The sequence below is a fragment of the Pongo abelii genome, chromosome 11 (genome assembly GCF_028885655.2).
Source record: "Pongo abelii isolate AG06213 chromosome 11, NHGRI_mPonAbe1-v2.0_pri, whole genome shotgun sequence".
In the NCBI taxonomy this organism is placed as follows: Eukaryota; Metazoa; Chordata; class Mammalia; order Primates; family Hominidae; genus Pongo; species Pongo abelii.
In genome coordinates, this window is record NC_071996.2 from 64,671,427 (window position 1) to 64,694,678 (window position 23,252).

General features: G+C 37.4%; 1 protein-coding gene across 2 annotated transcripts in view; it reads right to left on the minus strand.

Moving 5' to 3' along the window:
• FAP (fibroblast activation protein alpha) overlaps nucleotides 1–23,252 on the minus strand; it is a 73,128-nt gene that overhangs the window by 19,773 nt on the left and 30,103 nt on the right. The window contains exons 12-17 of one of the 2 annotated variants that reach the window (XM_024243266.3): nucleotides 19,558–19,602; nucleotides 12,629–12,733; nucleotides 12,460–12,530; nucleotides 10,148–10,201; nucleotides 8,328–8,452; nucleotides 4,265–4,312 (exon numbers count right to left, since the gene is read on the minus strand). In XM_024243266.3, coding sequence (XP_024099034.2) covers nucleotides 4,265–4,312; nucleotides 8,328–8,452; nucleotides 10,148–10,201; nucleotides 12,460–12,530; nucleotides 12,629–12,733; nucleotides 19,558–19,602 — 448 coding nt within the window. The remainder of the gene's footprint in view (nucleotides 1–4,264; nucleotides 4,313–8,327; nucleotides 8,453–10,147; nucleotides 10,202–12,459; nucleotides 12,531–12,628; nucleotides 12,734–19,557; nucleotides 19,603–23,252) is intronic. The other variant, XM_024243267.3, reaches the window with a different exon arrangement.

The window sequence follows — 23,252 nt, forward strand, 5'->3', positions numbered from 1 at the left end:
ACACACACACACTATGCTCTTTCTCTGTCTTAAATCTTTAAAAAATCTAAAACCTGCTATTTATACTTGAGCTCAGTTATATTTCACACCTTAATATTTGAAAGGGAACAAATCCATTGATCTCTTGAATCTGTAGATTGGTAATACATGCAAATAGGTTTCTAGCAATAGAGGGCTTTTTATAGACTTTATTTTGAACCTGGGATTGACATCAGTATCTTCTAGAGAAAAGTTAGCCTTTCAAATAATATGTGGAGTTTTAGCTTTATATTTTAAAAGAGGGGCTGGATGACTTGTGAGGCATATTTATTGCTACAAAAGATGTCCATGGACTTCTTGTTTTTATGCCTTTTTGAAAGAGTGGTCTCTGAAGAGAGAGAGCTGGAGGAGTGCTTGTAACTATACTAAGTTTGCCAAACCACTTCTCTTGTAACTCTCAGTTTTCATATACTCATGGCATTTTGCTCCAACATGTTATATTTAATCTTAGCACAAGTATAGATGTTTTGGGTATGATTTGTATAAGATACATAATGAATTTCACATTAACTTTGGGTAATCCATCAGGGAAGAGATAATTGTGACACCTTAAAAGTTAAAACCAAAAAAGTAAAACGAATACACAATTCTAAGTACAGTAGAGCCAACTCTTCATTCTTGCATGGATTCTGTTTGTGGAGCTGCCATCGATAAAGAGACTCCTGTGTGGATCAAGCGCACAGAGTGGCTGATTGATTGACTGATTACTATTTGTATTATTTTACCACAAGCACTGGAAGTGGGAGACAGTATCCGGGTGCTGTCACGTGCTTATGGCTTTGACTCCTTCTTCATTCTATTCTTAACTATCGAACTTTTCTGATACATGACTTAATGAAATGCAATATTTAATCTAAATGCTTTTATGGTTCAGAGTTGTGTTTTTATGGATAGTGAGTGGGCAATTTTTCCACCTCTTGGAGCACAGACAGAATCTCACAGGGGGCAGTGGGGAGAGTGAGAGGTGGCAGCTGGGCTTCTCAATAAGGCTGTGCATTAAAAACCCATAACCTAGCAAGGGGAGTACAGGTCAGACCATACATTTTACTTTCTTTCACCCATCACTGTATACTCAGTACCAAGCACACACAGCACCTAGTATCTGGCATGTAGTATCTGCTTCCGCATGTATTTGTAGGCTCTTCATTGTGATGAAATTGAGTTGTAACAATGATGGATCTTATACTTGATTTCTGTTTGAATTGTTTTAAAATCCCATATTGCTGATTAAATTACGGGAAGAATCCATGGAAAGGCTGATTAATAAGGGCATGTCATGAATTGGTTAATTTTAATGAGCATTTTCTGTGCCCAAAGCAACTAAGCTTTAACTGGGCCCTCCCTGACAATTCCAGCTATTCTGGATTCCCACAGAATCTGGTTCGAGTACTACCTGCTATTTTCAAATAAACTTCCCTCTCTTTGCAGGGAAAATGAAGCCACTTCACTGTGTTCCAACTTTCATACAATTATGCCAACAATTTCTGTATTCTCTCCCATCGCATCACAAGAGATTAATCCCCTTACCTGTCTCTGATCTTCTTCCTCTCTCAGCTTCTTAGGGACCTCCCTCCTCTATGTTTTCCTTGCATTTTTTCTGCTGATTTCCTCTATCACATCCACTCATACTCAAATGTTTATCCTCTTTCAAAAACAAAATTAAACCTACATCAATCTTTTACAGCCATCATCCCACCAATCCCCTCTTCTCATCACACTCAGACTGACTGGAAATACTGTCTTTTTAAACTTACTTATGCAGTCCTAATTTTGCTTTAATCTGGCTTCCACCTCCACTGCTCCACTGAAATGGCTCTGACCAAGCTAATGTCAATCTCCCTCTTGCTAAGTCCATTAATTTAGAGCAAGTCTTCCCTCACTCTCTGCAGCATCTGGTACAGCTGATTATTTCCTCCTCCTTGAGCTCTTCTCCTCCCCTGCTTTCCACCACACCATACTCTCAAGTTTATCCCCCTCCTTCTGTTCCTTCTTGGTCTCCTCTCCAGGCTCATTTTTCTCCTTCCATTTCTCAAGTGTTGATGTTCCACACAGTTTTGTTGTAGGCTCACTCCCCACTAACCCTATCCACTCTTGTTTGTTCCACTCGGCTCATATCATCCACTTCCAAGGCCTTAGTTACCACATGCTCCATAAATTAATGACTTTCATCATTATCTTCAGTCCAAACTGATCTTCTGGCATCCAGATCCAAAATGATGTCACTACAGAGCAGCTCCACTTAGATATCTCATCAGTGCCTCAAGCTCAACATTTAAAACAAAATTCATCATCCTCCCAAAACCTGATCTCCACAATGACTCCTCTATTTCAGTAAAAAACCATTAGTATCAAGCCAATCATCCAAATAGCATCATCACCTACTTCATATTCATGAGTCTTGGGTTTGTGGTAGTTATCATTAGTAAACATTTCCTAACCCCCCAAACCCAGATGAGCTTCTCTTCCTGTGTGCTTCCAGGCTTTCTGTAGTTCCCCTATCTTAGAACTTACCCCACTGTATTGTAACTGCCCATTTCCATGTTCATATTCCCCACTCATCTATAACCTCCTTGAGGACAAGGACATCGTCTAACCCAGTATCTCTTTATTTTATAGATAGATCCAGGACCTAGCGCAGTGCCTGGCTTAATGTGGTAGAAGTTCCATAAATATTTGTTGAATGAGATTGCTGACACCAAATGCAATGTAAATAAGAGACACAGCATCTGCTCCAAAACAGCAGCTGAACATTTACTATTAAAAATACAAACTTCCAAGCATAACTTAAGACGCACCACATTAAAATCTTTGGGGAAGTCCTGGGAATCTGTATTTATAATGAACATAGGAGAATAATTTCACATTAGGTTAGTTGTGGAACTGTGTTCTGAAAGAATTTGAATTCTGTTTTTTCTGTTAGTGCTTATTTACTTACATCTGACACATCTGAGGGTTACCTATTTTTTAAATAGTGAGTGAAGTAATAGAGCTTCAAAATCAGTACAAAGATCTGCCAGGAATCTAACAAGGATCTCAAGAAAGTAGAAATTCATGCTACGGAAAAAGAAAGGCTGGCTATTATTTTGCAGTCTTGATAAAATGAGAATTCTGCACTGATGGTGATTTCTATTACAACAAAACCTTGTCGACTTGAAATCAGTCTCACTGACTAAGAAATATAATACGTTATTCTTAAAAGTATTTCCTTATTAGACACAAGGTTTCAAAAAAACCTTAAAATGAAACTAAATTCACAGTCCCATTATCACAATGCCTGTCCTGTCCAGAGTTCCCAAATTGATTCTGTTTTTTTTTTTTCTTGTTATTTTCACTTACACTTGAGCCATTGAGCTGACAGCCAAAGTAATCCCCAGGCAGTCTCCTGACTTGTCACCAAAGCTGTCCAGGGACAATCGCAGGCATGAGTGCTGAAGAAAGTGGCATCTGCCTCATTGTCCCTGGCCTCCAACAACTCCAACCCTATAATGTTGTTTAATAGTAAATCAAAAGATAATGGAGAGCCAGCAGGAAGAGTATCAGAGCAATTAGACACTTGGACAACTCTGCTGCGAGCAAAACTGGTCGTCTTTGAGATGTGAACTATTTTGAACCAATATCACAAATACAGGATAGAGGAGGACTGTCTTGATAGCAGTTGAAAATGGAAAGAGCCTCCAAATTTCAGGGCGTTCATACGTGGCAACAATGTGATGTAGCTGTTAAAAAAAGCTGGCGTGACAGTCACCCTCTGCTCTGAACTGAAGAAGTTACATGTAGAATTTGTTTCCAGTTTGGGATGTTACCACACACACACACACACACACACACACGCAAACAACCCCCTACCCCCAACCCCTGAGGAAAAAAAAAAAAAAACACCCTAGGGATTCTATTTTGGAAGGAAGATCGTACTGAATGTGCTAAGTTTTTTCCCAATTCTAATCTGTGCTTTTTATAAGGCTGATTGGAGAAGATAGAATTAAACCCTCTGATATAACTCATCTGTGTTATGCCAGGTTCTCACTGAAAAGAATTATTAAATTTCATGGGATCATATTTGACCCAAATAATATCCAAATCTGTGCAATAATAAGTGATGTGATAACAGGATTCCATCGCAGTTCCCCTTGGTGGTGTGGAGAAACTGTCCTGCTTTCTTTAGCGGAGCATCACAGAGAGTTCAGGATTACTTGAGACAAGATAGATAGCATGCAAGAGAGAGTACCTTGATCAGTGCGTCCGTCATGAAGGGTGGAAATGGGGATGCCTGGGCCTGTATGCAGGATGAAAACAAAATCATGGCTTAGTGTTAAAATAACAATTCGTTTTCAAGATGGGCTGCTGGTAGTATTTGTGATTAGTGTCAAGTGCCAGTACATCTTTTAATTCTGCAGCTATTTTTTTCCCCATAGAGAAGAAAACGTCACTTTTAAGTCACACTTAAACAATACATGAGATCAAAGCCCACTCAAAGAACAGCTGTGAGAGAAGCCTTGCCTGTGCACTTTTCCAAGACTAATCCTGAATCGTTAATATCTAATAACACAAATGCACCCCAGAAGCTGCAGTGACAAATGGCCTTCTGGGAAGATGTCATGCTGTATTGGGCCAGTTTTGGCTGTGTCTTTATTATCAAACAACCTTCACCAGTACCCAGATTGTATTTTCAATCTGGCTTCTTGGTTCAATGTTCAGCTTATTTAGATGGGTAAAATCGAGTATTTTTTCCATGGAGTAATACATGCAGAAATCTATATGGTACATACTTCCTTTTAAAATATGCTGTGGCAGGTCCCTGGGAAGCAGTCTTGGAAGGAGGTTTCTGGGGGTGGTATTGGGATGCACACTTGTGGGGGAAGGGGAGGAAGAATAGGGCAGGGAAGGAAGGTGGATGTCACTGCTGTCACATAGAGACCCCTAGATAGCTTGTAGAGTTGTCTCCAATGGGGCAACAAGGCTGACCTTTACCCCCTAGCATGGAGCTTTACCCCCTAGCATTGGATGTGGCCTGGGAGAAGAGAAAACTCCAGTGTGGTTGGGGGGAGGTAGGGTTGGGGGGCGTGTTCATCTGTAAGTTGTCAGCCACTAGCACTCTCAGTAGCTGAAGAAATTACTGAGTCAGTCCTGAAGATGGGGATGAAGGGATCTGGCTGGCACACCAGTGTCTACTACATATTCCAACATGCATTCAGCTTCTCTATGCAGAAACTGGCCATTTTTAGCAAGATCTACAAATAATTAAAAACAAATTATTCCTTACTTGAAATACAGGATCAAATAATGTCTGGAAATATACCTTTTAAGCATAAATTTGCTCAGTCAGTAGGTTAAAATCAACAAATGTGGAGGTTGGAGGTACATGTTCATTTGCCACCCCACCCCTCCAGGTAGGGTGAGGATGCTACCTTCTATGTGGAGGGAACCCATTAGAGTAGCATGCTTGGCTCATGCTAAGCAGAGGAGAAATGAATTTTTTGTAGAGTTCCGAGAAGACTTGGGTATGAGTAGCTCCTTCTGTCTTGCTTCTGGCATCTTTCTGCCTGCAGAGAACATGCTTTTGATCTGTTCCTCAGTGCTGTACCTGTGCCAGTGCCAAGCCCCATGGAGGAAGATGGTGGCTGCCCTGTCATACCCATATTTGTGTAAGTATAATTCTGGGATGCAACATTGGGAAACCACACAGCTTTACCACATTTTCCAACTAGCCTTTACAAGTAAAGAAAATATTTTGGTTTCCTGCCTGAATCGTAGTCTAATTTGGAAATGAGGAAAAAGGATAGTATTTATTAGGCTCCCTCAAGACTCAAAAGTTCCTGTGTGGAATCTCAGAATTTTATAGAATGTTATTGCAGAGATTTTCATTTTGGCCACTTTTTCATCAAAGTTATGAAAAAGGACAAATACACATATTACATTTTCAGCCAGCATGCAAAGAAATGAGACATGAATATAAATTTCTAGACTCTAATCAACCAGCATCTACCCTGTGGAATTTTCATGGGTGTGTAGTTTCAATAATGGAAACTTGCATATCTTTTTTTTTTTTTTTTTTGACTAAAAAATGAGACAGATAAATGACTGACTGTATTTGACACTGGATGAACGTGTGATACTAGTGGCCTAAACATCAGTCCTTGAGAAGCCTACCTTGCATGCTTTTGTTCCATCAGCATCATCGATATAATTTTACCTGTTTTGATCCTATCATCTGGGACTTACTAACCATCCCTTGGGAGAGTTTGAAGTTACATAATGAGGCTTTACTCTTAGTCCTGAAGGGAAAGATTTCAAGGTTTTTCCTATGATGGCGCAGTGACTCATTTTACTGGAGCTTCAAAAACACCAGACGATGTGATGCTTCCCACACAGTATATTTTTTGCTAAATGGGAAATTACCATACTGCCGAGGAAGAGTGAGTGGTGGAAAAGTCAGGCGATTCAAGTTCTAGAAAGGACTCTTCCACCAACTTTTGATGAGAGCTTAGGCTTTTATTCTTCATCTCTTTAGTGGGCACACAGGCTCAAGTAGATATTAGGAAGACAAAGTAATATAAAATGTGAGATAGTGCCTTCCAAAAACATTAAAGCATTATACAAATGCAGAATGCATACAAATATAAATGCATGGATGTAAATGTAGTGTCACTGATGCATTCATCAGCAAATGCATCAGCATAAAACCAGTTTTTTTGGTAGACTTTGCAAGGGAGAGCAATGTTACCTCATATCTATGTTAATTCCACAAACATTGAATGTCTATTATGTATTAGACATTCTTCTTGGTCTTAGAAATACAAAGATTAAAACAAAGTAGCCCCTGCCTTCCAGGAGAAAAAGATAGATAAACAGATGACTCAGTATAGTTAGCTCAATGATACTATGTGCCTGGCATGTAAGCTTTCAATCTATGTTGCATAAATACATAGCTTAGGTTGAAAAATGTTGCATATAACTTGAGAGGGACATTTAATGTATACCTTTAAATGCCAGTAACTACAATCAGCACATATGGTCATGAACAACAATCCCTTGACATTTCAAAGATGCCACTGACCAAACATTTTATGAAAGTGTTATTTCAAACTGACATCTTTGTGCTATCTTCAAGGGAGAATTTGGGTTAAAATGCTTATTCATGTCCACATAGTCAAATGAGCTGCAGCTCAGGTTCAGGGGCCAGGTGGCTGGACTGAGGGAAGTGGCATGTTAGGGTAGCCTTCATTCTGGTTCCCTTTATGGGATCTTCAGGGTCTCTGCAACTGAAGAGGGATATCAAACAGTCAAAGATTCCATTTGTTCTTTAAGCCACATACCCCTACCAGGGGAGCTGATACCAAAACAGGAGGGTAGCATACATTTTGTAATATCTTTTTCCAAGTACTCTAACTCCCAGCCCCAAATTAGGAATAAGCTGGAGGGAGGTGACAGAGATTGGAGAATTAGAGATTCCCAAGTCAGTTTTCCAAATCTCCATAATGACTACTTAAATCCCAATATATTTCATTGATCTATATTGGCCTCTTAACCTAACCTGTTTTATTGTTTGCCACATGCTTAAGATATAGATAAAACGTTGTGCATAAAATAAAATTATATGGGTAGAAATTATTCATTAAATGTACGTATGTCCTAAACAACCAGGAAATGTTTTGTAGATTTTATTACTTACGGTTTGTTATATTTGATGCATTACTTACAATGTTTTCCAATTTTAGAAAGGACATATTGAGTGACAAAGGTTCATTTTCTATCCCCATTGAAACTACAGTTTGAGGAATGATTGACTTCCGAGGTGGGCATCTCGGGTTTCCAATCCATTGTTCATTCCCCTGGCTGTGAGAGTTTGATATTTCTCTGGGCAAAGGGGGCCGAAAGTCCAGCAACCATTTTATCAGAGAACATTTCTTTTTTTGCTATTGCTCAAATCTTGCGAAGGCTAGCTGATAGGTTGCCTCTGCATGCAATCTCAGTGCTGTGGAATGTGGTGGTTAAGAGCATGGGACTTAGAGGCAACAGACCCTTGCTTCAATCCTGGCTGATGCTCAGCTGCAGTGTGGACCTTTTGGCAAGTTACCCTGTTTCCTCAAGCTCTGTTTCCTCAGTTGCAAAAAAGTGAAGATAATAATACCTTCCTATCCTCCTCTCATCTTTTTTCTATAAGCACAAGATAAGATTCTTACATATAACAAATACTCATTAACTGTAGCTAAGAATTGATCAGATAGAGGTGAGGAGGATGACAACCATGCCTGTGGGGATGGTGTGCTTATGTGAGGTCCGTTACCTACCGTAGCAGACAAGTGCATAGTACTTGGCGTAGTCGCTGAAACTTGCTGTGTAATATTGGCACCTTTCTTTCCTTAGATGGCAAGTAACACACTTCTTGCTTGGAGGATAGCTTCCAATGCTAATTCTAGAGGGAAATGAAAATAAAACTAAGCTGAAATTTTGAGATTGTATTTATCAAAATGTACTACTCCATGTAAAGTGACTAATTTACATATTGACATCAAACCCACTCTATTTTTCTGTTGCCAATATCATTTAAAGTAAAGGGGAATCACAGTATTTTGATGTAGCTTGATTTTTGATCCATCTTTGCCTTAATAGGCACAAACCTTGAGGAAGAAGCCCTATGTGGTTTCCCTGGAGTGGGAGAAATATCTAACACCTCAAATGGCAGTGAGGTAGTCACTTCCCATAACCATTCATCTCTTACACTTCACAAAGTGCTTGAGAATGCATAGTTCTTCATCTTTCTATCTCTCTGTTTCCACCCCATGGCAAAACATAGAAAGAAAATCTGGCAGTATCACCAAGAAGGAGTCCCTGTTCTTACCATATATCAGGATGGGGAAATTAATAATAAGCAAATTGGAAATAAGAAATCACAGTTCTAAGTGCCTTCTGTGCCTTCATTCCTTTCAGCAGAAAATTTGGGCTCACAGAAGCTCAGGCTGGGAATGCCCCCTCCACACAGTCTACACAAGCAATCTGCACTGCCCACATTGGCCCCACACTCACCCTGCAGAGTCATCTGTGTGGTTCCTGAACACAGTGATTGGCTTCAATACACAGACTCAGGGACCTTATCCTACACCCTCAGAATCAGAATTCCATGTGGAGGAGTTTAGAGGATGTCATGCCAGGGTCTGGACAGGTCAGGACCCCATGGTGGCTGTCAGGGTCTCCTGTGCCACCTCTGAGTTTCTTCTGCTGCTGTCCCTGACTTTGCCTTGGGCATGGCAGAGAATGGCCAGGCCAGAGACATTGCTGGACCCAGAGAGTGATTCTTTTTAACACATAAAGTAAGATCACGATCCAGGCGGGAACAGAGGAATATGACAGAGGGAAAATTTCTTATTTCCTCTGTTGGGGTTAGTATGTTAGCATATGTCCCTATTCGGGTGTAACTTTGGAAACACTAGGGAGGCAGTTAACAGCAAGGGCTCAGAGATCAGCATGCCGAGGTACAAATCCTGGCTCCAACAACATTATCTACTTCATGGTGCTGTAGGAATTAAATGAAATTACATATGTAAGTCAGATTAAAAGGTGCCTGGCATATAATAGACTACCAGCATGTGGTAACTATTGCTTTCCTTTCCACATCCAGAAAGGGCTGTTGAGGGCACCATTTCAGTCATCAAGGGAACAACTGGACTGAATTTAAACAATAATATAGGAACAGACATGGGTGGTGCCAAAGTGAGCCAGAGTGAAGGAAATCACATCTTATCAGAATAAAAACAATGCCTGGTTCATACTAGGTATTCAACAAATGTGTGTTAAATAAAGAAATGTCCTCAATTACCTGTATGTGTAGTTAAAGTGTTTAGTACCAAAATAGTATTTAGTATTAATGTGAACATTAGAATTTCCTGTTTTTTCCTTTTGAAAACAGATATTTTGAATTGGCTAGCATTTTGAGAGTGTGTGTTTTGTATACTGATGTAGTATACCCATTCTCCAAATGTTTTCTCTCAATTCATAAATGATTTTTATTATGTGCCACACTTTAAAAATATTTTGCATCTCCTGGGGATGATGACTTTTTATATTAAAATATCAGTATATAGAAATACCAGAATGAATGGACATAAATTACCTGTAGATGTTTCTTCTTCCAGGGTAATCTTCAAATTCATTGCTAGAATAAAACCTGAAAATATGTTCAGAAATTATTAAGTATTGATAAATAAGTGATAATAGGATTGTTAGTATTGATACTAATATAGTATCAACATAGGTAAGCATTCATCTATTGAAACTATTCATTGGTGCTTAGGTACACAAATAACTGCTGTTCATAACTGAACTTTGCGTATTTATCCTGGCTTCCACATCATCAGAGGAAGATTAAATTATGCTGAATACTGTTTTTATTATAAGTATATTATATTCTGATTCATTATGAGCTGTGCAAAATAAACTAGGAAATTTTATTAATATCATACCTTGCCTTTTTTACGATTAAGAACAGTTTACCTGTTTCTCTGCACTATGTTATTTGATTTTATCTGTGATTCTGAACACACCTTGAATTTATTTTATAGACACCCTGTCAATAGATAGGTTTGCTACGAATTGAGGATATCACACTGGATACCACACACAGGGCATGTCAATTTAGCCAGATGCAAAACAAGTCATAAGAGAACATGTTTGTTACTGAAGTATCCAGGTTCTGATTCCAATCTGTCTTAAAATAGCCATGAAGTGGGAAATTCAGTTTCGTGACATGGTTTTTATTCTGCTGTATGTTCATCTGAGTATCAGAAACTGTCATTACTTTTCCCCCACAAATGTGAAAAGTTTGGGATAACCGAAGTTTGGTTGAATTCTCGGGACAATTAGGCAGTCCAGTTCTCGCTATGTCCTAGGTATCATGAAAATCTTATTAGCACCAAGTAGAAGACAAAAGCAATGGAATACAACTCGTTTATAGTACAAAATTTATCTCCTAAACTAACACCTTTCTATGCATCTTTACTAACTTTGCGTGACTCCCATCATCCCTTCCCTTGCCCTCCCCACATCATCTAAAACTCTCTGTGAATAAAGGACTCAGGATCTTTCCCCAACAGCCCCCGGCCACTCCCTTGTTATGTGGAAGCTTCCCTGATTGTCTCCCTCTCTAACCCTTGCAGCCGGGTCCAGTTTGTCTCTTTTCTCTCTCTTTTTCCTGACAGTCTCCCTTCACCAGTCCTGTTGAGCCTCCATCTGTTTTTACCGTCTACTCTGTTGTCTCTTCCATTTAGAGAATGTGTATTGAACTCCTCTGTGTCAGGCGCTGTGCTAAGTGCTAAGGACGCAAAGAAAGAAGGAGGTGCAGTTTTGTCCTCAGAGCATCTATTACATTGCCACTATTCTAGTTCAGGCCTCTTACGACCAGAGCTGGGGCTCTCCACTTCAGTTTTTCCCCACCTCCTCAACACATCATGCCTGAAATGAATCTCCCACCTGTTTTGAACATGTCACTCCCTTTTACTCTAGTGATTTTAATGGCTGCTCCAAAGAAAGTCCAAACACCTTTGCCCTCCATTCAAAGAATTCCAAAGATTCGTAATAGATTTCTGACAGGCTTTTATTCCATGAGCCTGGACTAATGGTCCTCACCTTTTTGCTCCTAGAATTTCAGGTAATAGCTGGCAGATTTTCAGTACTAAGAGAGGATCCCTAGATGCAGATTGTATTAGAAATTAGAGAAATAAAGTATACTTTTTTGATTAGATCAATTTTATCATAAAAGATTATTTGAAGATGGTTTATTTAAATAGTATGCAGAATGGACTGAAGAGGAAAGAACTGTAAGAAAGCAGTCCCATGTTCAGGTTGATAATAACAGCCTTAGATTTAATGCTTTAGGATTGAATCCTAGTCTGCTACTAACTAACTGTGGCCTTTGGCCAAGTTAATTAAATTTTATGAGTATCCCTTTTCTCATCTGCAAACTTAGGATAATCATTTCTACTTTACAGTATCTGGTACACAGTAATTGCTCCATAAATGATAGTTGTTATAAATAATAATGTTAAACTTATATAACAATGAATCACTACAAAAGATGCTCCATATCTATGGGCTGCCCTCCAGGGAATTTTGAAACTTGTTCATTGCTTCAAGTGCTGAAGGGTAAAATTTGCCTTTAGAACCAGTTATTATCTTAAAATTTGTATACTTTTTACATAATTACCTACCAAATATCAGAAGAGAAATTATCACCTACTGAAGACTTTTTTCCAAAAGGAAATCATTTTGGCTAGTTATTAAAAATGTGCAATCATAAATGAACTCACAACTGTCTGAATTATAGAGTAACAAAAATCTTCTTAACTAAGATAGTTGGTACAGTATCATTTATGTCCATCGGTGCCAATTAAAACCTGAATGGTGCATCGTGCTTCGTGCAATACTTACAGTGAATCCTGTGTTACTCTGAATATATTTATGGCCTCCCACTTGCCACTTGTAATTTGAATAGCATTTTCCTATAAAAAGACAAACATTATGTTGTGTGAAACTGAGCGTTATTTGAGCAACCTCAAGTGAATGATCTTTGAGGAGATAAATCTTGGAAGGAACGTACCACAGTGTCTTTGATATAGTGAATATGTTTGTAGCCATCCTTGTCACTAAATATTTTGTAGTATGAAATGGCATCATAGCTGAAAGCTGGTGTTGAAACAAAGAACTGAAAAAAATTAGCAGAGGTTATGTTCAAAAGACAAACCAAACTAAAACCATAGATTTTGTTTTAATATATAAAAGCGATGTATGGTCATAGTTATAGGAATCAGAATGTCTTGCCTCCTCTGTCTTCTGTCATTCACATCTGAAATCCCATTCTTTCAGATAAACAGCTTATGTAGTGATTCTAACAGGCACTTGAACATTCCGACCACTGCTTGGCTGCTACTGCATACCCCTGGATTTACAATGCTTAATTTGACTAAATTTCTAAGTCGAAGGTTATGTGGTTTGAAACGGAGTTAAAAGAATCACAAACGAATGTTGATATTTAACCAAACCAAACTTAAAATGAGGTATTTGACCAAAGTCTGATGCTCATTGACTTATACCTCTTTTAATTCTTGATTTGTCTGATGCCAGCACCTAATACCAATGATTCAATGAAGACATCTTAAAGATGAAAAAATCATGGCTTGCTAGCCACAGTTTTTAATGGTGAGGAGGGGCTTCTGGACTTGAGAGAAAAAAGTTGCCTACGTTGGGGGAGGTTTACTCCTTGAGCACAGGAAGCCGACTGCAGACTGACCTCAATGCCCTAGTTTGACCTCTAAAAGGTCCCAGAACTTGCTGGAAACCACTTAACTACCTAAGGTACGCTAGGCTCTTTAGTGTGCCTTGAAACAGAACAAGCCACACCTCAACATTCTAAATGATAGATATAACTGAAATTCTGCAAATGTTCTTACACCAAATTTTAGAAAATAGTTTCGTATTTTTCCCATTAAAAAATTAATTGACTTGTCTTACATTTGCTGACTTTTTTTCCCCATTGGTCATTGTTTGGTGAAATGATGGCAAATCATTAAAAGAATTACATGAGGAAAGAGTTACTCTACATCATGCAGAGCAGATTTAAAGCCAGCTCTCTCTAGTTGGTGTCCCTCCACATGAGAACTGCATCAAGCAACAACAACAAAAAGCTACTAGTATCTTTTAGCTACAAATACCTATCCTGGTGAGACCAAACGTGAGACCCATTGTAGAGCAAGAAGAGAGTGGGGGAAGTCACTGTAGGCTCCTTTAATGATGACCCCATATTTGATGCCTTTTTGATACAACTGATCATTATTTCTCATGAAATAATTATAATTGTGTGACATTAAAATGCAAGTAATTTGATGTGATGTCTGTAGTGGACTAAGTTCCCCAGAAATTCATGTCCATGTGGAGCCACAGAATGTGACCCTTTTGGAAATGGGGTCTTTGCAGATGTAATCAAGGGAGAAAGTAAAGATGTGTATTAAAGAGGGCCCTAACTCTAATGACTGCTGTCCTCATAGGTGGGGAGGACACAAAGAGACACTGAGAGATACAGGGAAGAAGACTATGTGAAGACAGAAGCAGGGATTAAAGTGATACGGCTGTAAACCAAACAATGCTCAGGGATTTCTAGGAGCCATGAGAAGCCGGAAGAGACAGGGAGAATTCTTCTCTTGAGCCTTCATAGGGAGCACAGCTCTGCTGACACCATGATTTCCGACTTCCAGCTTTCAGAATGGCGAGAGAATAAATTTCTGTTGTTTTAAGCCACAAAGTTTGCCATAACTTATAGCAGCCCTAGGAAAATAATACAGTGCCCTAAGTCTCACCACATTTACCTAGAATCAATAAATCAGTTAAATCAAATAAGCAGAAGGCCATTAACCTGAGGCTGTCTCTATAATTTGAGTTCCTATATAATGAAACGCAACCTTAGTACATATACAAACCAAAACCTAACTACAAGTACAGCAAAAGGGTTTCAGCCAATCATAGGCAGCCATCATATCACACCGCATCCAAATAAGGTAGATGCCTCATCACTCTATGACCCAATAAGGCCGACTCCTAGTGTAGCCAACCAGTGGTTTATCTACCTTGCTTCTGTGTTTGGCCTATAAAAGGTGGCTGCTCACATTGCTGTGCAGAACTCTCAGAACCTCTTCTGGTTCTGAGTGCTGCCTGATTTATGAATTGTTTTTGTTCAAATAAACTCTACTACTTTTAACTTGTCTAAAGTTTTCTTTAAAATGAAAAAATGGAATAATGAGAAACAGCTGCCTCTACATGATTCCTACATTAGTTTCATTAATAATAAGAACAACCTTGGTAGGATTTTGCATATTGAGACTAATGCTTCCAAGTGAAATTAATAACCAAGAGGCCCAGGAATAGGAAACTCTGATTAGCAATTTTGTGGGTAAAATTTTATTACTATAAGTCTTTGACAAAATCCTTCTTTCATTTCAGAATGAAGTTTCACCCTCTTAGCTAAATGATAATATACATACTTACTAGTAACCTCTTATAATGTCTCCCTTTTTTTTTTTTTTTTTTTTTTAATGGAGTTTCGTTCTTGTTGCCCAGGCTGGAGTGCAAATAGCGTGGTCTTGGCTCATCACAACCTCTGTCTCCCGGGCACAAGTGATTCTCCTACCTTAGCCTCCCAAGTAGCTGGGATTACAGGCATGAACCACCATGCCTGGCTAGTTTTATATTTTTAGTAGAGATGAGGTTTCACCATGTTGGTCAGGCTGGTCTCAAACTCCTGACCTCAGGTGATCCACCCACCTTGGCCTCCCAAAGTGCTAGGATTAAGGTGTGAGCCATTGTACCTGGCCTATGTCTCCTTCTTATTCCTCATTGTGAAACACAAAAGTTGGTTCTACATTGCCTTAATCACTAAAATAAAACCTTAGTCACAACATTTTTTAAGGTACCACAGTAAAAAGAAAAATTGTCTGCAAGCTGCAGTCAGTTAGTTAAGGGACTTTTTAAAGGGGATTTGTTCTAGATTAAAACTTAGCATCTCATTTTTATTGAAAATAAAAAAACAGGGGAGAGTGTTATGTTTTAAGATATTAGAATCAGGCAAACAGGAAGAATATTTCTGATAAGCAAAGACTGTTATCTTCTCCCCTTTCATTGCACACATTGAAGACAGCTGCTTTAGATGAACAGGTAACTTGGGTGAGGTAAAGAGAGTGTGAAATATGTCCACATTCATTTTGCTAGAGCTAGGCCCATAAAGTGTTCTGACTTAAGTGCTTCTTGCAAGTCACACATGGACCCTAGATAAGCACCCACACTAAGTTGTCCTCAGTTTTAATGAGGCCCTTACACTGGTTTCTTTACTATGGTTAGATTTTCTGATAGATTACTCATCTCTATATGAAGTGCAAAGCCATTTAAAATATTTTACCTGGAAGGTGAGATTATTTACCGCCATGTAATATCTTGCCACAGCTGTTAAATGACCTAAAGCGGATGCCCTAAACTGAGTTCACATTCAGTCAAAAGCACAAGCTTTCAAGCATCAAGAAGAAAATTCATCTTTTTTGAACCAAGGGATTTTGCCAGATGCCTAAAGAAGGTGTAGTGTGTTGCTTAAATTATTTTAAAATAATTGATGTGACTTTGCAGTCTAAGCATAATGCCTTCAGTGCTTGTTCTCCAAATTTAAGGAATTAAGCACTAGGTTCCTTTGATTAACTCTTCACTTTTCTGTCTGTTCTCTGCAGAGCAAAACAAAACAAACATGTTTTAAAAGCAATTTTGTTGTTATTTTTTCTGATTAAATACCAAAAAAGAAGTTAGGTTATTAATCCTAAATTAAAAGACTGGATGTGTCAGTGCTGGAGGAAAAAAGTGGTAAGTAAAGTTCTCAGGAAACCTATTTTCTAGTTCTGTGCCTGCAACTAACAGATCAGTTACTTTTAGCAAGTCATTTAATCTCCCTTTTCTAATTCATAGGTGATTTCTGAGAGTCTTTTTCCATTTTAAATATCTCTGACAAACTCAAAAGAAACGACAGATCAAAAATAGCTTTTAAAATTTATACTAATACGACTAGCCTGTATACTTTATCTAAAGACCCTATAAATGTTACTTGAACAAATGTCTGAAATACATACACATTTCTAGTTTTTTCTGGTTAATTTTATTAAGTCATTAGTTTCATTATAGATCAAAGGAAGCTATTAAATATACAATATATTATGACATATGAGTTATGGCTATATAAAATTGTGGCCAGACTTTTTCAAAAGGCATGTCAGAACTTACAAAAGCTAATTAATAATCCATTTAAAGCAGATGCCTTGGGAGAGTGTAAACTGACTCTTGAAAACAATCATTGCAAATAATTTTTGATAATTTCTCTTCTGGAATTTAGAAGTTTTACTGACTACTGAATACATGTTAAGAGATTGAGATTAGTACATAAAAATAAGTTGTTCCCAATAGAATTATAAAACTATGAATATTAAAATGATCTGGCACAAAAACCACATGTCCCAGATAAGTAACTCATTTACTCTCTAGATTTAGTTGGGAATGACTTTTGATTTAATATAAGGACCTCATCTTCTCCCAAAGGAAATGTATGTGCCTCAACTGAGGGTATTTTTTGAAAAAAGTTCTACAGCTGGGCTGGGCGCGGAGGCTCATGCCATTTAGTTGGGAATGATTTTTGATTTAATGTAAGGACCTCGTAGTCTCTCAAAGGAGACATATGTGCCTCCACTGAAGGCTTTTTTTTTTTTTTTTTTGAGACAGAGTCTGGCTCTGTCGCCCACGCTAGAGTGCAGTGGCGCGATCACGGCTCGTTGCAAGCTCCGCCTCCCGGGTTCGCGCCATTCTCTTGCCTCAGCCTCCCGAGTAGCTGGGACTACAGGCGCCCGCCACCATGCCTGGCTAATTTTTTTGTATTTTTAGTAGAAACGGGGTTTCACCGTGTTAGCCAGGATGGTCTTGATCTCCTGACACTGAGGGTATTTTTTAAAAAATTCTACAGCTGGACCGGGGGCGGTGGCTCATGCCTGTAATCCCAACACTTTGGGAGACCAAGGCAGGCAGATCACGAGGTCAAGAGATTGAGACCATCCTGGCTAACACGGTGAAACCCCGTCTCTATTAAAAATACAAAAATTAGCTGGGCGTGATGGCGGGCGCCTGCCATCCCGGCTACTAAGGAGGCTGAGGCAGGAGAATCGCTTGAGCCCGGGAGGCGGAGCTTGCAGTGAGCCGAGATCATGCCACTGCACTCCAGCCTGGCAACAGAGTGAGACACCGTCTTAAAAAAAAAAAAAAAATTCTAAAGCTTTGCCGGCAATTCATTCATTCATTCAGCTCAATTTGATGGGAATGCAAGGTTAGTGCAATACAGATTTTTTAAATTATTAAGATACTGAAGATGCTTATAAATATGAGCTTTCAAAAGATGCATTCTAAAGTGTTTCAGTGTTTTGAACACTGAAGCATTGTCAAAATAAATGTTTATAGATGCTCAAGATAATGACTTTGAAAGGGTTGTTGGTATCATTGTTGATATAATTATAAAATTACATTATTCATATAACTGTATAGTAAATCTAGTTATATTATTATCTTGGAGAACATGACTAAAGAATATTTTCAAGCATTCTTTCTTCCCTTCATTCTTTACTGGACATATTTGTAATGGGAGTGAATTGGTAGATTAATTTTTTTTCCTCAAAATTTCAAATACCGATCTTAGAATCACCTTTCTGAAAGGTGAGATTCATATTGATTAGGAATACATAAAATTTAGAGAATACTTTTCTTAACTGAATACTACTCTTTTTTTCCTGTGATATTTAGGACAGTAGGAAAAGTGAGTTCAAACAGGAGGTTTTTTTTTTTCTGAATTACATACTTATCTTTATTATCTTGTTACCTCAGAGTGTAATTTACATTTGCTGTATATAAGAAATAAAGTAACTATTCCCTAGTTAATGAATAAAACTGCAGTATCTTTAATTAAAGACAGAGTATAAATTAAACAGCATGTAAGCCAATATCAACTGGATCCAGAAAAGTGTACAATTAAGAGTTTTTAATATTTGAAGATTATCACTTTACAATTTATCTTCTTCCCAGCCAATTTGAGTTTAAATTTTTATATAATTTATCATCTTAGAATTGATTTCTGACTTTTTTTTGTCCTTGGATCATGGACTAATGTGTTAAACCAGGTCCTAAGAGTTTCCTTTTTCATTGCATAATGCGTCCAAATCTTAGAGAAGTAGCCTTTCCTCTTCAAATACTAATTGAATTGAATTATGTGTTTGTGATAAGTGGCAGCCTCTACCAACCTTCACTTATTCTCTTGTATTCCTTTTTATTCTTCATATACGATATAAAATACAATTGCTATTTACCTCAAGCATCATTTTACATTAAAAATCCTCATAAATTATTGAATAAACCTATCCTAAACTTCCAAATATAAATGATCACAAATAACAAAACAGACATTTTCCTATTTGATACCAAATCATTACTTAAATACTGGAAGGAGTATACATATATGAAATTTAGTACACGTCATATGAAATTTAATAAGAGGTAGATTGTCTTTAAATTACAAGGATACCCAGTGTATTTATTTTTTTTGGATTCAAAAGACTAGTAATTATTAAGATGATTTTAACAGATCAGGGATTTTGTTTCCTTTTGAAAAATGATCTATATTGTATTTGTTTAAAAAGTAATATTAGTTATAGATACCAAGGATTCAGTTGACAAACTTAAAATTGGGACATGAGGAGTATGAGTTATTTTCAATAGAATTCTAAAAAGATGGACATTGAAATTGTCTGGCACAAAATCACTCAAGAGATCACTACCTATGTGTTTTATACCTTGCTATTTTTTTCTATGAAAATAAGTAGTGCCAGTTTGGGTACATTGCAAATAGTCCTTTGATAGCTGAGCATCTGTCAAGTTTCATTAAAACGTAAGAAAAAGATAGCAAAATCATACTCCACCAGCCCATCCAGTTCTGCTTTCTTCTATATGCTCCTGGGTCTAAAAGACAAAAGATCACATCGAACATAGTATTAAGAGAACATTTTTTTCCTAAATATAATCTGGACATTTGGAAACAGTTAAGCTGCCTGATCAGAGTATACCATTACTAGTCAACTAACTTCAAATTTGAGTTTAAAAGGACAATATTAAAAATCTCATATAACAGCACTGTTGTATATACATGGGTAATTTTGTTGCAGATCCTTAATAATTATGCCTAAATTTTCCATGAGGCAGTGACTTGGAATTATCACAACATCTATGGAGGCCCAGCACAATCCACTTGATGTGGTGTAGGTAAAACAGTGGAGTTTAGGTTAAATTCTTTCTTTTCTGGGTCCTATGAAGTAGCTAAAATGTTAAAATTTGCACTGAATCTTATTTTGGGTTATATTTTAGCACAATGTAATTGATCATTTACTGAACAAACACTTAGTAATCCTAAAAGAATGAATAGACTTTTCTAGACAAATAATTAGAAAAAGAAGAACATTCTAGGTAAAATAAATAGCATAGAGACCAGACCAGCTTAGTCACCCAACAGATGGTTCAGTATGGCTGAGTGGAGAGTGACTACAGGAAAGAGTTAGAAGATGAAGGAGAATGCATGTTTATGAGCAAGATTTTGGAGAATCTTTATGGCAGCCTAAGAAGTTTCAATTTCTCCTGTTTGGTAAATCTTTTGAAGGTCTTCCAATTCACAATTTGGAACATATAATTATGAACATGATGCAGAGGATAAACTAGAAGTGGGTAAGAGGGAAGGAGGCAGAGAGACCAACTGGAAGGCTATTGTAATGTTTGGGAAAAGAATGATAAAGACTCTAATCAAGCTCATGGCAGTGAGAATGGAACAGAGAAAGTGAAGCCACACATATTGAAAAGTTCAAATCCTCAGAAATAAGTCTGAGAGTTATTGGCAAGTATACCAAAAAGCTCTGGTATAGATTAAAATTACCCAAGGTGAATAAGTACAGAGTTGAGACAGACAGCAGGATAATCAGCAGACCATTTCCTCTTTTTGCTAGGGATACGGGTAGGAAATGTATTTCCCAGCCTTCCTTCAGTTGACCATGGTTATTTGATAAGTTCTAGTCAATGGTGTGTGAACAGAATAACTCATGCTACTTTCAGGCCTAGCCCATAATAGCCTCTCTTACATTACCCTTCATTCTTTTCTCCATCCCTCAGCTGGATGTTGATGTTCAGGTTTGACCAACTTTGGAATAGTGTTGGAAGCCAGTTAGCAGAAATGCCATCACCTAGGTTCCCGAATGACTATATGAAGCAGAGTACACCATTCCCCAATCCCCATCATACCCTACTTACCTGGACTCACTATTGGATGGTTACATGAATGTGCAATAAATTTCTACTGTATTAACCCACTGAATTATTGGAGGTTTTTATTGTTGTTGTTATAGCAGTTAGCCTACCTTGCAAATACATTAACTTGGAGAATAATAAGATTTCTAGAGAAGTCAGAAGAAGAGCTGGAAAGGAAAAGAACAGTCAATGAAGCAGAAGAAGAACCATGAGAGGGTGTACTGTCATAAAAGGCAGGGGAATAACAAATTTTAAGAACACAGTCTGGATTTTCTCTTACAGGGACAGACCAATGCCTCAGAGAGAACAAGTAAGATAAGACTCGGAAAAAAATAGTGTAATTTTTGGATTTATTATTTTTAGCCATAAAAGTAAAATTAATTTTAATTCCCTTTTCAGAGGAGGAAGCATAATATAAAAGATGTTTCTTCCCCTAACTATAAATTTCTTAATAAATCTCACTAATACAATTTTATTACAAGTCATTGTTGCCAGTTTCCTTTGCCTGTTTGTTTGGGGCATGACTCTCAGCATGAATAAAATGTTGCTGGGTCACTTAACCTTAAATATTGTTTTCAAAGTGTGTGCACACACACACACATACACACATCAGTCATGAGGATGGTTTCTGGGAAATTCAACACTGTTATTCTCAAATCTCAAAATGTGTTGCATGTATTTATCAAACTATTTTGAAACAGAGGTGTTTAGAAATTCTAAGGTTATTCAAACATGATGTTCTAAATTTAAGCACTGTTTTCTGGCTGTAAAACTAAAGTTTATATTCCAGGGACTTCCACACCTCATTGAATGAGCATCTTAAATGTTCTGTCAGTTTGGATTAAAGTTGTCTCAGATTTTGATAAATTAGAATTTCAGATTTCAAAGCAATCACAGTTTTAAAATTCCTAGTTTTAGGAGCTAAAAATTGTGTCTAAATTATAAATCTCATTATGTTCAAACTAATAAAATTAAAGCAATAGTCCCTAATACCTAGATTCATTGAAAAGTTTAAAGATATAGTCACCCAAAGCTGACTAACCAGACCAATTGTTTCTAATTAACTAGCATAATCAAGATTAGTCTATCCTTTCTTTGCCTATGATACTGTATTAAAGCCAAAATCATCCTGCTTTGTATATCAAAATATATATAAGATAAAAATACGCTTCTAGCATATTCCATCAAAATTAGTCGAGCCTCTCACAGACACAGTAGTGATTTAAAAAAATATTTTTAGCCTGAGTAATGTTGACTATTATAGTCCTGATATATTTCCAAACAGACTCATATGACTTTTTTCTTGCAAAACATAATGTCCTAATTTCTAGATGAAATTTAGTGATTTACTTTGATTGTTCTGTGCTTTTCTTTTTACTTCATAAAATATGATTATTCTATGTTTGTTTTAATGAAACATTTCTTCATAATTAGAAGACTCATGAAATGTACCCATCAAATATCCTATTTAAAGAAAACATTTTGTATCTCTTAGACTCTAATGTGAGTAATTAAGAAAAGGCTTATTTTAAAGCTTATACATTGGTTAAGCGGTTTTTCTGACTCATTAATTCAACAGATTATGTTTGAATTTGAGTATTAGAAACAATTAAAACTCAACAATAAATCTGTGCTTAGTTTTCAAGGCTTTTTCTGCCCAAAATTAGTACATATCGGGTACTGTCTTAAGATAACCAGATAACAGAATAATTTGATCTAATATCTTATGTCACATTCTCAGTAATTCTCATTTGATTTTAAAATCAAAATATTTGGGTCAGGTGCAGTGGCTCATGCCTGTAATCCCAGTACTTTGGGAGGCTGAGGCAGGCGGATCACGAGGTCAAGAGATTGAGACCATCCTGGCCAACATGGTGAAACCCTGTGTCTACTAAAAATAAAAAAATTAGCTGGGCCTGGTGGTGCACACCTGTAGTCCCAGCTACTCAGGAGACTGAGGCAGGAGAATCGCTTGAACCTGGGAGACGGAGGTTGCAGTGAGTCCAGATCGTGCCACTGCACTCCAGCCTGGCAACAGAGTGAGACGCCATTTCAAAAAAAAAAAAAACAAACAAACAAAAAACAAAAAACAAACAAAACAGAATATCTGGCTTTCTTTTGATAATATCCATTTCCTTCAGAATTTTTCATTTTTAATTTTTAACATTGAATAGAACATGCCCCATTTGCATTTCTTCTCTGGTTCTTTTGTTTAAAACATATATATTTATCTAGTAGACCCATGTTACGGTTTCATCTGCATTGCTTTGCTTTCTGTTGGACTGCCAATGTTATAATCTCAAAAGGCTGGTTTACCATTA